The 12533-nt window shown below is 46.1% G+C and overlaps 4 protein-coding genes across 4 annotated transcripts; 1 reads left to right on the plus strand and 3 right to left on the minus strand.

Annotated features, from left to right (window-relative positions):
- Positions 1-1111: 1111 nt before the first annotated feature.
- Positions 1112-1934, minus strand: N7495_002387 (uncharacterized protein; the record flags this gene model as incomplete). The annotated part of the gene is made up of 2 exons (XM_057205056.1): positions 1112-1473; positions 1649-1934. 2 exons carry the CDS (start codon positions 1932-1934, stop codon positions 1112-1114), a joined length of 648 nt encoding a protein of 215 aa, XP_057065663.1.
- Positions 1935-2293: 359 nt separating this feature from the next.
- On the plus strand, positions 2294-4663 carry N7495_002388 (coiled-coil domain-containing protein MAD1; the record flags this gene model as incomplete). Its single annotated transcript, XM_057205057.1, has 3 exons — positions 2294-2465; positions 2524-2675; positions 2735-4663. 3 exons carry the CDS (start codon positions 2294-2296, stop codon positions 4661-4663), a joined length of 2253 nt encoding a protein of 750 aa, XP_057065664.1.
- A 413-nt stretch (positions 4664-5076) lies between these two features.
- Positions 5077-6020, minus strand: N7495_002389 (acetate uptake transporter family protein; the record flags this gene model as incomplete). The annotated part of the gene is made up of 3 exons (XM_057205058.1): positions 5077-5385; positions 5445-5619; positions 5683-6020. The coding sequence occupies 3 exons, from the start codon at positions 6018-6020 to the stop codon at positions 5077-5079; spliced, it is 822 nt and encodes a 273-aa protein (XP_057065665.1).
- Positions 6021-9061: 3041 nt separating this feature from the next.
- On the minus strand, positions 9062-12186 carry N7495_002390 (uncharacterized protein; the record flags this gene model as incomplete). Its single annotated transcript, XM_057205059.1, has 7 exons — positions 9062-10210; positions 10271-10376; positions 10432-10909; positions 10978-11711; positions 11788-11873; positions 11977-12069; positions 12151-12186. The coding sequence occupies 7 exons, from the start codon at positions 12184-12186 to the stop codon at positions 9062-9064; spliced, it is 2682 nt and encodes an 893-aa protein (XP_057065666.1).
- Between the last annotated feature and the right edge of the window lie 347 nt (positions 12187-12533).

Consider the following 12533-nt stretch of genomic DNA (forward strand, 5'->3'; position numbering starts at 1 on the left):
CTCAATTTGTATTCGTTACAGAGGCATGTTTCTTCGGTGGCTCTTATTTCATGATCCATTAGTATTTTCTAACCCCAATTTAGAAGCCAGTCTCATCAAAATTGTAGAAATCTAAGGCTTCGATACCAGCATCTTCATTAGCCTTTAAACAAATCTTCAATCACTGACATATCCAAATCCTGATAGCGTTCAACACCAAGAGCTTTTCTCCGCCTCTTTCGATCACCAGGGCGATGTAGATGTTTTCAGTAGCTGTATGGGCAGTCCTTTACATATGGGTGTCGGGCCCGCGTTAGGACAGGTCCGTAATAAATTGGTAATTTATGAAATGGGTTGGTTAGTACCCAAATAATTGAGAGCAGAAGAAGCAGAAAAATGAAGATCGCTCAAAGAAGGAGGCAATTTTGCTGGTTAGCTGTGGCAGCAGCTCGGTATGTGGTTGATACCCCTTGTTCAAGGGTATGAGAGGACTGATCGATTGATCGGCTGGAATGACAATTCCAATCGGGGATCGATGCAAGGCCGATAATCGGCTCTGTACTTTATCAGACCAAGAATATTATTACTTAAAATAGCTCCAGCCCTACTGGGCCCGTCTGTTTTGGTATGCCGTGATGATGGAGATGAATCCAGTCGATACTATTTTCTGCGTCTATAAGCATTAAGATGGGCTCCCATTTGGGAAAACGTTGCTAATCCCCAGCTAGTCCTAAGGTCAAACATTGAACCGTGTGACCATCCATACGTCTTGGAAAGGAGAGTCTTATAAAAGACTGACTAGTAAGGTTGGACCACTTCAAGTGCTGAAGAATGACGAACTCATATCACGACACTCCAGGCAGACCCTTTGCTATAAAAACCCAACCCAAGGCCGGAAAACACAAAGCAAGATGAAAAGTGTATGGGTAATTTCTCAATCTCAATGGAATTCTTTTCCTGCCTTTTTTTTTTCATACACCTTGAAGAAACGCCGAATATAGCAATGACAAAATAACCCAAAGGCCAACCCACTAAGACATGCACGGTCTTAAACATAAACCTGTACAATTGAAGAGATGCCCCCCAGAATCAAGAAGGGAGGCGAGAACGCAAAGAAATAAAAAGCTGCTGCTTAAGCAGACACCTTATCGGTCTCCTTCTCCACAAGCTTATACAATTCCTCGTAGACCTTGGTGAATTCAGCATCGGCATCCTTCTTGCCGGCGGTGGGGGCCACCATGACCACACTGGTGGGGCGCTTGGTGGCAGCGGAGGCACCAAGCTCAGCACGAGAGGTAACAAAGATGTAGGGGATACCGTGGTCCTCGCACAGGACGGGAATGTGGGAGATGACATCCATGGGCGAGATATCGGCAGCGAGAACGACAACACCCTTGGGGACTCCGATGGGAGCATTGGCAGCGGGTATGGCAGACTTGCGGAGAGCTTTGACAACTTCCTTAACACCGCGCTTGAGAGACTTATTGACAGCAGCTGGACAAAGAAGACATAGGTCAGAACATATTCTATAAGGAAAAGGTATCGGCTGGGCGCAAAAGTTTTAATCTGCTCCAGAGACGGCAAAGGGTCGGAAGCAGAATTAATTGAGCGCATATATTCATCGTAATAAGAATAATAACGATCAATGCAAAGAAAAGTATTGACTTACCCTTCTTCACGCTCTTGAGAACCTTCTTGGCCTGCTTATCCTCCACAATGGGGTTGGCAAATGGTACCAGAGCGCCGACGGGGCGGTCGACGGCCATCGCATCACCTGCATTGGACGCTTGATCCTGGTCTAGCTGGCTGCTGATCTGCTTCTCTACGGCATCGCTGAGAACGATGTCCTTCTTTTCCTTCTTTTCCTTCTTGACCTTGTGCACACCATCCTTATCGGCACGCTTCTCCTTCTTCTCGGAGCGCTTCTCCTTCTTCTCAACCTTATCCTTGCCCATGTTGTCGAAATTAAAAAAAATGGGGTGACGAGAGTGTTGGTGGGGAATTGAATTGCCGGTGTGTGCAGAGAAGAAATTGGCTCTCGAAATAATTTGATAAAATTTAGACACTAATCCCAATGCGGTAGCTCCGTGCTGACTAAGATACAAACAAGGTCGCGACTCTTTGTCTGGAATCCATTCGGTGCTGAGTTGCTCTGTATTATATTCCTTGATCTCAGGCCATTATCTCAGGCTGTTCTCTTAGGCAGCTCGAGGCTATAGCTCTCACAGGTCTTACATTGGTCGGATCGGGACATCTAAATCCTCCCTTTATCACGATTGCAACAATACCTGAACATACTCATAGCGACGACGATATGGATTCCACCCCAACCCGGCCGGTGTCTCAGCTAATCGCTGGGATCGAGTCACCATCCACTGCTCAACTTATTGCAGGAATCCAGTCACCATCCGCCACCTCAAACAACTTCGGCCGAAGCACACTCCGGAGGTCTCTTCGTCCTATTCAACATCAAGCACCAACACATGGTTAGCAATTGCTTCCAATGACAATCTTGAAGAAAAAGAAACTCACAGTTTTCTCCAGATGTAGAAACAGAGGAATTACGAGTTCAGGTGAACACTCTCCGATATGAATTGGAAAACATCAAACAGGAGCGCGATCTTGAGGCTCTCAGACACGAAAAAGAGACTCGGGAATTCCAATTGAAATCTGATGCAGACTTTCGCAAAGCACAGGTGTGGCCTAGTAGAACGATTAACTGAGAAAGAATCCCAAATAACCTTTTCATCATTAGGCCGCCGAATCTTCCTCTCACCGTGCGAACCACAAATACGAGTCCTTGGCTAAGGAGTTGAAAGAATCGCAAGACGAAGCCCTGAACGGTAAAGTGGAGTTAGAACGAAAAGTTAGAAGTCTTCAGGATGAAAAACTTATTCTCCAAGAAGAGTTCGACGATGTCCAGGCGCAAATGTCCGACCAAGATCGTCATCTAAAGTACCAGATCAACGAGCTGGAAACAATGCGTGCTTCACTACAAAAAACGATCGAAGAAGTTCAGGTTGAGCTTCTTGCGGCTCGAAACTCCCAACAAAGCACACAAGATAAACTGTGCGAGCGTGAAGCTGAATTTGAAACTCTTGAGGCTGAGAATATTCGCCTGCGGGCTGAAGGCAATGATGCCGAGGCCCTCACAGTTTTGAAACGACATGTTTCAGAGCAGGTACATCATATCCGTGAGCTGGAGGTTAAAAGTCGCGACCAAGCATCGGAGCTTCGACATCTACGCCAAGTCCAAAAGAACGTGGAGGTTGTAGAGGAAGAGAAGAGATCACTCGAGAACCAGTTGCAGTTAATGAATGGACTTGAATCCGAAAACAACACCTTGCGCATTCAAAAGCAGATGTTGGAAGACGAGCGGCAGTCATGGGCCAGTCTTCTTCAGGATAATGCTGCAGATTTCGATTCCCCAGAGGATGTGGTGAAAGGTCTAGTCGAGGGACGTATTGAAACTGCAACACTGGTTGACCGAATCGGCACCCTTGAGGCGCAATCCCTTGAACAGAATGAAACAATCAAGGTTCTTGAGAAGGAAAAAGCACAGCTTGTCCAAGAGCTAGAACAACTACGTACTTCAGGAAACAGTTCAGCTGCAGCAGTTTCTACGGCGGATGTTCGGGCTAAGTCGAGGCTTGAGCGACAGCGTGTCCTAGCTGTCAAGGAAGTGGAGTATCTCCGGGCTCAGCTTAAGACCTTTGACGAAGAGGAGGAAACAATGAACGCAGAAGTAGGTCAATTTGACCAGAAAAAGTCGCAGCAGATTTCCGAGCTTCAAAATATTGTGGACGAGTATCGAAGTGAAGTCAATAGTCTCCATGAAGAGCTCTCACGACGGGAGGCACCACCCTCGGCAGAATCACAGTCTCGGGGCACCAAGCGACCGCTTTCTCCTACAGATAGCAAGGCTGACAACGAACGACTTGCCGTCCTTACACGGAAAAATCGCAAGCTACAAGATGCTTACACCAAGTCGGAACAGAGCAAGACTCTTGCACGCAAGGAACTCGAAGCTGCCAAATCTCAACTTAAGGCCTTAAAGGCCAGATCTAGTACCCGTGTTCTGGAATTGAAGGGCAATCCCACAGCTGAGGCAGAGAAAATCAAGATGACGACTCTGAGGGCCCTTAAAGCCGAAAATCGTGATCTACTCGCCCAACTACGTGGTAATACTACCGAAGTCAGTTTAGTCAAGAAAGTTCCAGCTAGTGCATTAGAGAGCCTCAAGCTCGAGATGCAAGAGATGGAACGTGTCGTTGCGGACAAAGAAAAGCGCAACACTCGACTCCGAGAAATATATGCCGCCAAGGCCATTGAGTTCCGAGAGGCCGTTGCTTCTCTGCTTGGATACAAACTCGATATTCTTCCCAATGGCCGTGTCCGCGTTACGTCTATGTTTCACCTGTCTCCTGAGTACCGCCATGGTGACCCCAACGCCTCTTCCGACTCCAGCGGCCCAGGCAGCATGGGCAATGGCGAAGAGAGTTCCATCCTCTTCGATGGCCAAAGTGGTTCCATGAAGCTCTCGGGTGGGAACAATAGTATGTTCGCCATGGAAATTCGACCCTTGCTGAAGTTCTGGGTTCAGGAGCGGAAGGACATTCCTTGTTTCCTGGCAGCAATGACTCTTGATTTTTATGACAAAACTACTCGGGCAGCAAGGGTGTGATCCACGCCCATTATGTTTTATCTTTCTAACCTCCCTTCATCTTGTAAATATTTTAACCATTATGGACTACAATCCCTTTGATGTATGATTACCTACTCTTTTTTTTTTCCAATTAACGAGGACTTGAGAATGAGAAATACGCGCTCAAGGTTCCCGCCCTTGAAGGTTGCCTCTGCCACTTATTCAGTTACCGATTTGCCTGTTTACAAGTATTTATATCAAGATCGTATTTAGCTAACAATCAACTACCTCGGGAATTTGGTAGAATTGAACTTGGTTTATATTAAAAATCTGAGCAATGCGATATTGATGACCTCTGGCATTGTTCAGACGAGTCCTCAACAATAAACTCGTGAGCTTCATCTGTTCGTGAACTAACTAATAATTCATTCAAATCAAAATCGCCCTTCAGTCTAAGCAGCCTTGTTCTGCTTCCGTGCCTTCTCTGACCATGGGAAGTGAAGGACAGGAACGATGAAGAAGCTATTGGTGTCATCGGCAATACCAGCAATGGCATTGTACCATGCTAAGAAAGCCCCAATGATAGCAAGTATTCCTCCCGCCTTCTGACATCCAGGGTGAGGGACACCTTCAGCAGTGGGGTAGAAGTAAGCCAGGGCGAGGAGAAGGATAGTAATATCAATGACAAAAAACAGAGAAAAGAAGGCTACTGTTGATTTGACCGTACACAGAGTCGCCAGGACAGTAAATATGAACCAGGCCTGGAAAGGGTCAGTTAGCATGCGAGTCCAAAAGAGATGATGAGAGGTGAAGAACGGACCATGAGGTATAGAGCAAAGGCGTTATAGAACATTATAGGTTTGCCCTTTCCTGCTTCTATCAAAGAGGCTTCAATGCCGAATCCTCCTGGAGTGAAAATAATGCCGACTGAGATCCAGAATCCTCCATATGAAGATAGAACAGTTGCACCAAATGTGTTCCCAATTGCCATTTCCCTAGTGTCAAATTAGATTTCAATTCTTTCAATATTCGGTGAATAGCATGATATCGTAACGTACCACATGCCAGCCAAAAGCTGAACAAGACCACCATAAGCGAATGCAGGCGCAATCAGAATGTTCGGTACTGAGACTCCCAAAACGTCACATTGGAGACAGCCTAGCATGAAGGTTGTAAGAGCAAAACCGCAGAGTCCTAGGGGTGCTGGGTTGGCAATATTGCGGTCCTTTGGTGATCTGTAAAGACCTGGTTGGAATTCACCACCAAAGGCTGGGAGACGACTTTCGGCCGTATTGACATGAGCCAAGGGGCCAAATCTGCCAGATTCGAGGTCTTCTCTGGTGATGTTGGCCGAGTAGGCAGTGTCTACGCGTTTAACGTTGAGATCGTCAGACATTGTTGCGAAGGAGAGTTGTGATCTTGTTTTAAGAAAGAAGGATTGATGGGCGGCCAAACAAGGATGAGGGAGAGACGGTGTTTATAGAGGTGTAGACCCTTGTAGGCTGTTCTGATACCCCAGAAAATGGCCATTCTTCAGGGGTTTATATAGGAAACAATTTTCTATAGAACTCTATTAAAGTGCAAGTAGGAACTAGTTCCCATACAGCGAATCATAGAGTGCCAAAAAGGGTATTTAGTCCCATAATTCTAACCAGTCTAGATCACATCCTGGCCAAACGAGTCAAATCAAGATCCATAAGTTTAAGACCCCACATTCCCCAGTTTTTGGATGCTCCAGTGTGGCGTTAGAAAAATCCAAAAGTGGCTATAAGTCAAGCACCTAGGAAAATATGGCTGCATGGAGTAGGTAACTTTGGATGACTTTCCGTAAAAATTCCAAATATGAAGATTCACGATGGACGCAGTGTATATTCGGCACTTTGATTGAGAATCGTCTTCCTATGGGTTTTTTCATTCTTCCAGCAAATTAAATCAAAGTTCAATTTTGCCAATTTTGCCGACTGAAATGCCGCAATCCGGGGATTTACACTTTCCAGTCCAATCAATATTGCGGGGAAATGACACTATGGGGAGCCTTTACTCCGCAGTCTCCGCTCCGCGTGTCGTATATTCCATGGTTTCAACTGATATTTGACTTTTGCCCCAATGTTGGAGGTTAGAGAGTTCGTCACGGGGTTTCAAGACCTGCTCTTCAACCTTGGTTTAAGGCTATGTTGATCTTTGCCTCGTGTTTTTGAGCGGGCCCTTTTTTCTTCCATGCAGAAGACCCAAGGTTCCCCCTATTGATGATGTAGTAGCGAGACATGAGTCTTTTAAAGTAAAATACGGGCGAGTGGAGATTACGGACGAGTGGATATTACGGACGAGTGGAAAATCCCTTTTCTTTTTACGCATCATCTACCATTATGCCACCACCTACCTCTCAAATGGCCCAAAACTGGGAAGAACAGAAGGGTAAGACCTTATTAGCCATTGAAGCTTTTTAAAAAAGGCCAAATTGTCAATGCAAACCAAGTTGCATCTATCTTTAATGTCCCATATACCACCCTCCGGCGTCGCCAATCCGGTATTACATATTGCGCTGCGACACGCGAAATGGTCATAAACTGACTGAGTCTGAAGAGAAAACTCTAGTCAAATGGATTTTCTCTTTAGACGACCGTGGATCTGCTCCTAGGCCTCATTATGTCGCTCAAATCGCCAATATTCTACTCACCGACTATGAAACTAACCCACCTCTTACGATCGGACGAAATTAGGTTTCTACCTTCATTCAACTGAAATCGATATTCGCTATTCAAAATGTTATAATTTTGAACGCGTAAAGCAAGATGAGCCTAAGATTATTCGCGAATGGTTTACACTAATTGAAAAGACAATTCGCGAGAATGGGATTCATGAAGATGATCTTTACAACTTGGACGAAACTCAAACCGCTACTACTAAAATCGTTACGAGGGCTATTATGACCGAAGAAACAAATAGGTTACGGCTATTGAATGTTTAAATTCGACTAGTTGGGAGCCTCCGTCATGCATACATCATATTTAAGGGTAAAAACATGATGTAAGCTGGTTTAGCGACGCCAATTTACCACCTGATTGGCGCATTGAAATAAGCCCTAATGGCTGGATATCAGACCAAATAGGCCTTCGTTTGGCTACAGAAACTATATATCCCTTCTACTATAACATGTACGAAGGGGAGATATAGGCTGTTGGTTCTAGATGGCCATGGTCGCCACCTTACACCCGATTTCGATCAGATTTGCCGACAAAACGATATTATCTGCCTCGTATTCATCTCATCTTCTATAGCCCATATTGTTTTGCTGTTTTAAAACGCTCTTATTTCCGTGAGGTTAGTATCAAAATAGAGTTAGGATTCAACTCTATCAACAAGAACGATTTTCTAGCTATATATCCTACCGTGCGTGAAGAAGCTATAAGATCTGCATCTAATACCTTCACCGCTACTAGAATTACACCATTTGATCCAGAGAGGGTGCTTTCAAAACTTACTATCTCGCTTCGTCCATCAACACCACCACCACCACCACCATCTTAGGGTCGCTACTCTAGTAAGAACTACTCTCCAAGAACGCCAATGATATAGAAATATCTACTTCACCAATATAAAGCTTTATTACGTACAGTATTGCGATTACCGTCGACATTGACTAAGAAGATATTACATCAGATATTGAAAGGCACTACATCTATACACCAAGAGATGGCCATTCTACGTCAGGAATTAACCGCTCCTCGCGAAGCCAATGAAAAAAAGAAGCAACAAAAGGCATATCTGAATGCGAAAATGGTCATTGAAAATAGCCTTACTGTCTAGAAAGGCTGCTAGCTTATCGACGCGTCAATAAAATCGTGATGCAAATGATGGTGATGTAAATGGACGCCAAACCCGAGCATCTTCTCCACGACGCCAGCAGCCACGCAGATGCGGAATATGCAAAGAAACTGGACATAGGAGAGAGACGTGTCCACAGCGCCCGATTCAGTAGGTTATTTACATATTTTTACTGATTTCAATGGAGTTATGAGACAAATAATGTAAAAATGAAAAAGTGGGTTATTTTCACCACCCGTCCGTAATCTCCACTTGTCCGTGTCTTACTTGATTATTTTCAATTTGGTTCAAATGTTACCTTATTAAATCTGGGAATGTTCCAGGATCTAAATGAATCGCTTAAGACATTACTATGGAATATGTAAATTAATATGCCTAGATACATGCCCAAATGTAAATATGACAATCAACAAATGTTTAGAGAAAAAATGGAACAAAATAAAAAGAAATTCTGGGGGACAAGAGAGCGGAGACAAGCAACATCATCGACCTGACGTTCCTTTTGTGACTATCCTTGGTATCCGCTGGCTGGTGTTAACATAGACAAGAGAAACAATAACAATAAGGAGGGACTATATACTAAGAAATTATGGGGGCGGCATGCCAGCTTTTTCACGACGAAACGTATTTCCCGCTGACCAGCTTGCGGGCGGTTGGAAGCTCCTGCCAAGCCGTGGGGCCTGCCTTCATGGCCTCACGCTGAGCTTCCTCGTCGGCAAATGGGTCGATTTCTTTCTGACCCGACGAAACAGGGCGACTGATCCCCAGACGAGGATTGGTTCCAGTAGAGTGGACCTCGAACTTGGCCTCAACATTTCCCTTGTATAGGGTACCGGTATTGGTTGTGAAGCGTACGAGGAACTTGCTATTATCTCCAGAGCCAAGAGCCTTGAATTCTAGCTCAGGGATTCTCCAGATAACAGATGAGTTCTTACGGCGGAATGTAGCCCCAGCGTTCGGGTACATGACAGCGCTGGTGGCATGGGCGACAGAATCACGGGGTTGCTTAGTAACTTCGTCTTCCGTGGCAACATCCAGGCCAACAGTCAATACCAGATTCTTGATGATGATTGAATCAACGTTTGTAGCGAAAGCTGGGTTGAGGTGATAGAAAATGATTGCACTGGCCTGTTGTTCCTGTAAATTCCAGACCGGCTTGAAAATAACGGGACAGTAGGCGGATGAATTGCCAGGAGTCAAGTGCATTTGATATTTGAACGCAACAGTTGGCACAGTTCGGGAGATATTACCTAGCTGGACGTCATACTCACCTCTCTTGTCCTCTGATACGACTTCTTGGACAAAACCTGGGTTGGCGGCCACTTTTTCCAGCACCGCGAAGTTATCAAGATGGACTCGCAAAGTGTCTGTGGGAGCACCAGGGGCAGGATTGTTGGCGAGCGCAAGCTCTCCAATCACGGAGGCCTTCGTCACATTACCTCCCGAGAACCATGCGTTAACTGTTTCAACAATTGATGCATTCAGACCCGGTTGATGAAGTTCAGGGTGCAGAGACACGTGACCATGAGCAGTATGCCCTGAGCGAATAGAGGTTGTGTCTGACATGGCACGGTCATCGTTGGTGGAAATGCTGGGAGATGAAGTATGTCTGACTGGTGAAGTTGGTCCAGAAGACTCGTTTGCGGCTTGAGTTGCTGTCATATCAGGGGTTGGATTCAGCATAAACATCGTGTTCCGAACATCTCGGCGGCCACGAATGGTGCCTGCGTTGCGTCTCATTCCTCCGGTATTTTGGGCCCGCTATTTAAGACATGCAATCAGCAAGGCCATCAGATATAGAAAATAGTCGATCAAACTTACCAGTCGAAGAGTATTGGCCATGTCATCCATGGCCTGCTTAGCCTGGCTCTCATCCTCAAAGATTGGCTGATCACGAATAGTCAGGTTCATACTGGACTCGTCAAATCTAGATATATTTTAGCAATGAATTACTGTACCATGTATATTCTGATTTAGCTTACCCGGATGCTTCCCTCTGAGCTCGTGTTATCTCATCGACTGTCGAAGGACGCTCAGTATATCCTTCTGAATCGATTGGTGCCGAACTGACACCATTACTGGCAAATCCGCCAGCAAATCCGGGTTGACTATCTGGTGTATTACCATTCAGGGCGTTGATAGGTTGAGAGACTTCATTGTGAGCAGCCGTCTCGGGGACATGGTGATTGTTTGCAACACTCGCACTGCGCATGGATCCATCCTCTGTAAATGCTGTGCTTGGTCGCTCCCGGTCCCGGTCTGAGGCTGTTTGTGGAGGAAATTCTGGAATCTGCATTTCTCTATCGTTCCTCTTGAAGGCAGAGAATGGGCTACGTTTCTTTTCCGACTTCCTTTCGAAATTGCCAGTAGAAGGTGTCATCATGCTCCTTCGCCTGTTCATGACGGTTCCCAGGCGTCGTAGTCCTCCCAACGGGGTATGACGTGGCTGGGCCTCTGGCGCTATAATTGAGGAAAAAAGATCAAATTAGTTCGGGTGGCGTGAAAAGAATATTACTTAAATAGCTTACCTGGAGGTAAGTCCATTGCTGCAAATCTATCCGAGCCAACAGATCGCTGACTAGCGTCATCATCTTGAATTCTCGGTGGAGGAGAAAGTGGTGAACCAAGCGGTGGTGCTAAGACTGGGGGCGTTCTATCCGAAGCTTGCTGCATTGCAGGGTCTGGCGAAGTAAATGACGAAGTAGACACCTCCGACTGAGACAGTTGTCTACGTGATGTGGGTTGCGACCGTGGAATACGACTGCCCGCCATTTTTGCGGCAAAGGTCTTGATTTCATCGGCCGTTTGGACATTAAGAAGAACGTTCAAACAACTTTCAGCGGCTTGCCGACTGCGCTCGACATGATCAATTTCATGTGTCTCCAATTGCGTAAGAACATCGCGCAAGTGATTAAGCCGACTTTCATCAGCGGCCTGAAGCTGCTCAAAAACAAAGGGCGCACGCGAATTCCACTGCTCGTTGACCTCTTCCGCTGATGCGACTGCACTAGCCAACAGTTTGGGACTTTTGGCGCTCTTCTCCTTAGCCCTCTCTACCTTCTTCTGGGCTGTTTCGACACTTTTGGCCAGACCCGAAAGATCACTCTGGATGCCAGGTAGTGACTGCATTTCGCGACTCTTGCTGTGGTATTCCCTAAGGGGCCGCTCGACATCTTCTTCGATCTTCGCTCCGAGGGTTTCGTGTGATGTAGCGAGTGTCTCCGTGGCGTTTAGAATGCGCTGCCAAGGAATTTGAAAGATACTAATTCATAGTCAGTTACTGTCGCATAGCCCTGTTTAGATGATTTGAGGAGATCATCTAGAGGTGAGCGACTTACCCAAGCGCAGCACCATTATCCAATACCTGGCGACCCGCCAGCTTCCGCAAGCTTGCGGCATATGTTTCCTCCAAGCGGCGGCGCTCCTAGAGCAATGAAGTTAGCCATGTACAGCCCATACATTCTAAGGATATGATCGGAAGGAAGTAGTATGGCTGCCCATAGGAAACAGAGTATCCGACGACGTACCTGGAGGAAGTCTGCAATATCCGCATGGGTCTTGTTGATTAGGCGAATGCGATCGTTAAGGACAGCGGTAGCTTGGCTTGGGTGTAGGGTGGCCTAGAATAGGGGGAAGATGCCCATTGTCAGCACATTGTTCTTGTAAAGCATCGCGACTCGAAATTTCGAAGTGATCCTTACCAAAAGCGCCGGATACTCTTGCCGGGAAAGCTCCATAATGTTTAATGTCGAGTATCAGTGCAGCGCACCAAGCGCATAATCAAGAAGCAAGCGCACAAAAATAAAATCAAAGAATTAAGCAAGCGGGAAAGGGTCAAGGAGGGTCAATGAGTGTGGGTTGGGGTCGTTAACGGCGGTGTTTGTAATTCGACGAAGACAGCCTTATTGGAAGTGACATGACGACGGCCGGGGAAACATCTGCGTGACAATGCTTGGCACCTGCTGGCCAATCAGTAAGCAAATCATGTGTTACGTAATTATAAAATTGGTTTCGCTCTGTTTCAGCTCTTGTCATGTGACATCATCGCTATTGTTAGTTTGCGCTCCACACCCTCAGGCCACAT

Source organism: Penicillium taxi, assembly GCF_028828555.1.
Source record: "Penicillium taxi strain IBT 34144 chromosome Unknown utg000002l_segment0_segment0, whole genome shotgun sequence".
Classification (NCBI taxonomy): domain Eukaryota; kingdom Fungi; phylum Ascomycota; class Eurotiomycetes; order Eurotiales; family Aspergillaceae; genus Penicillium; species Penicillium taxi.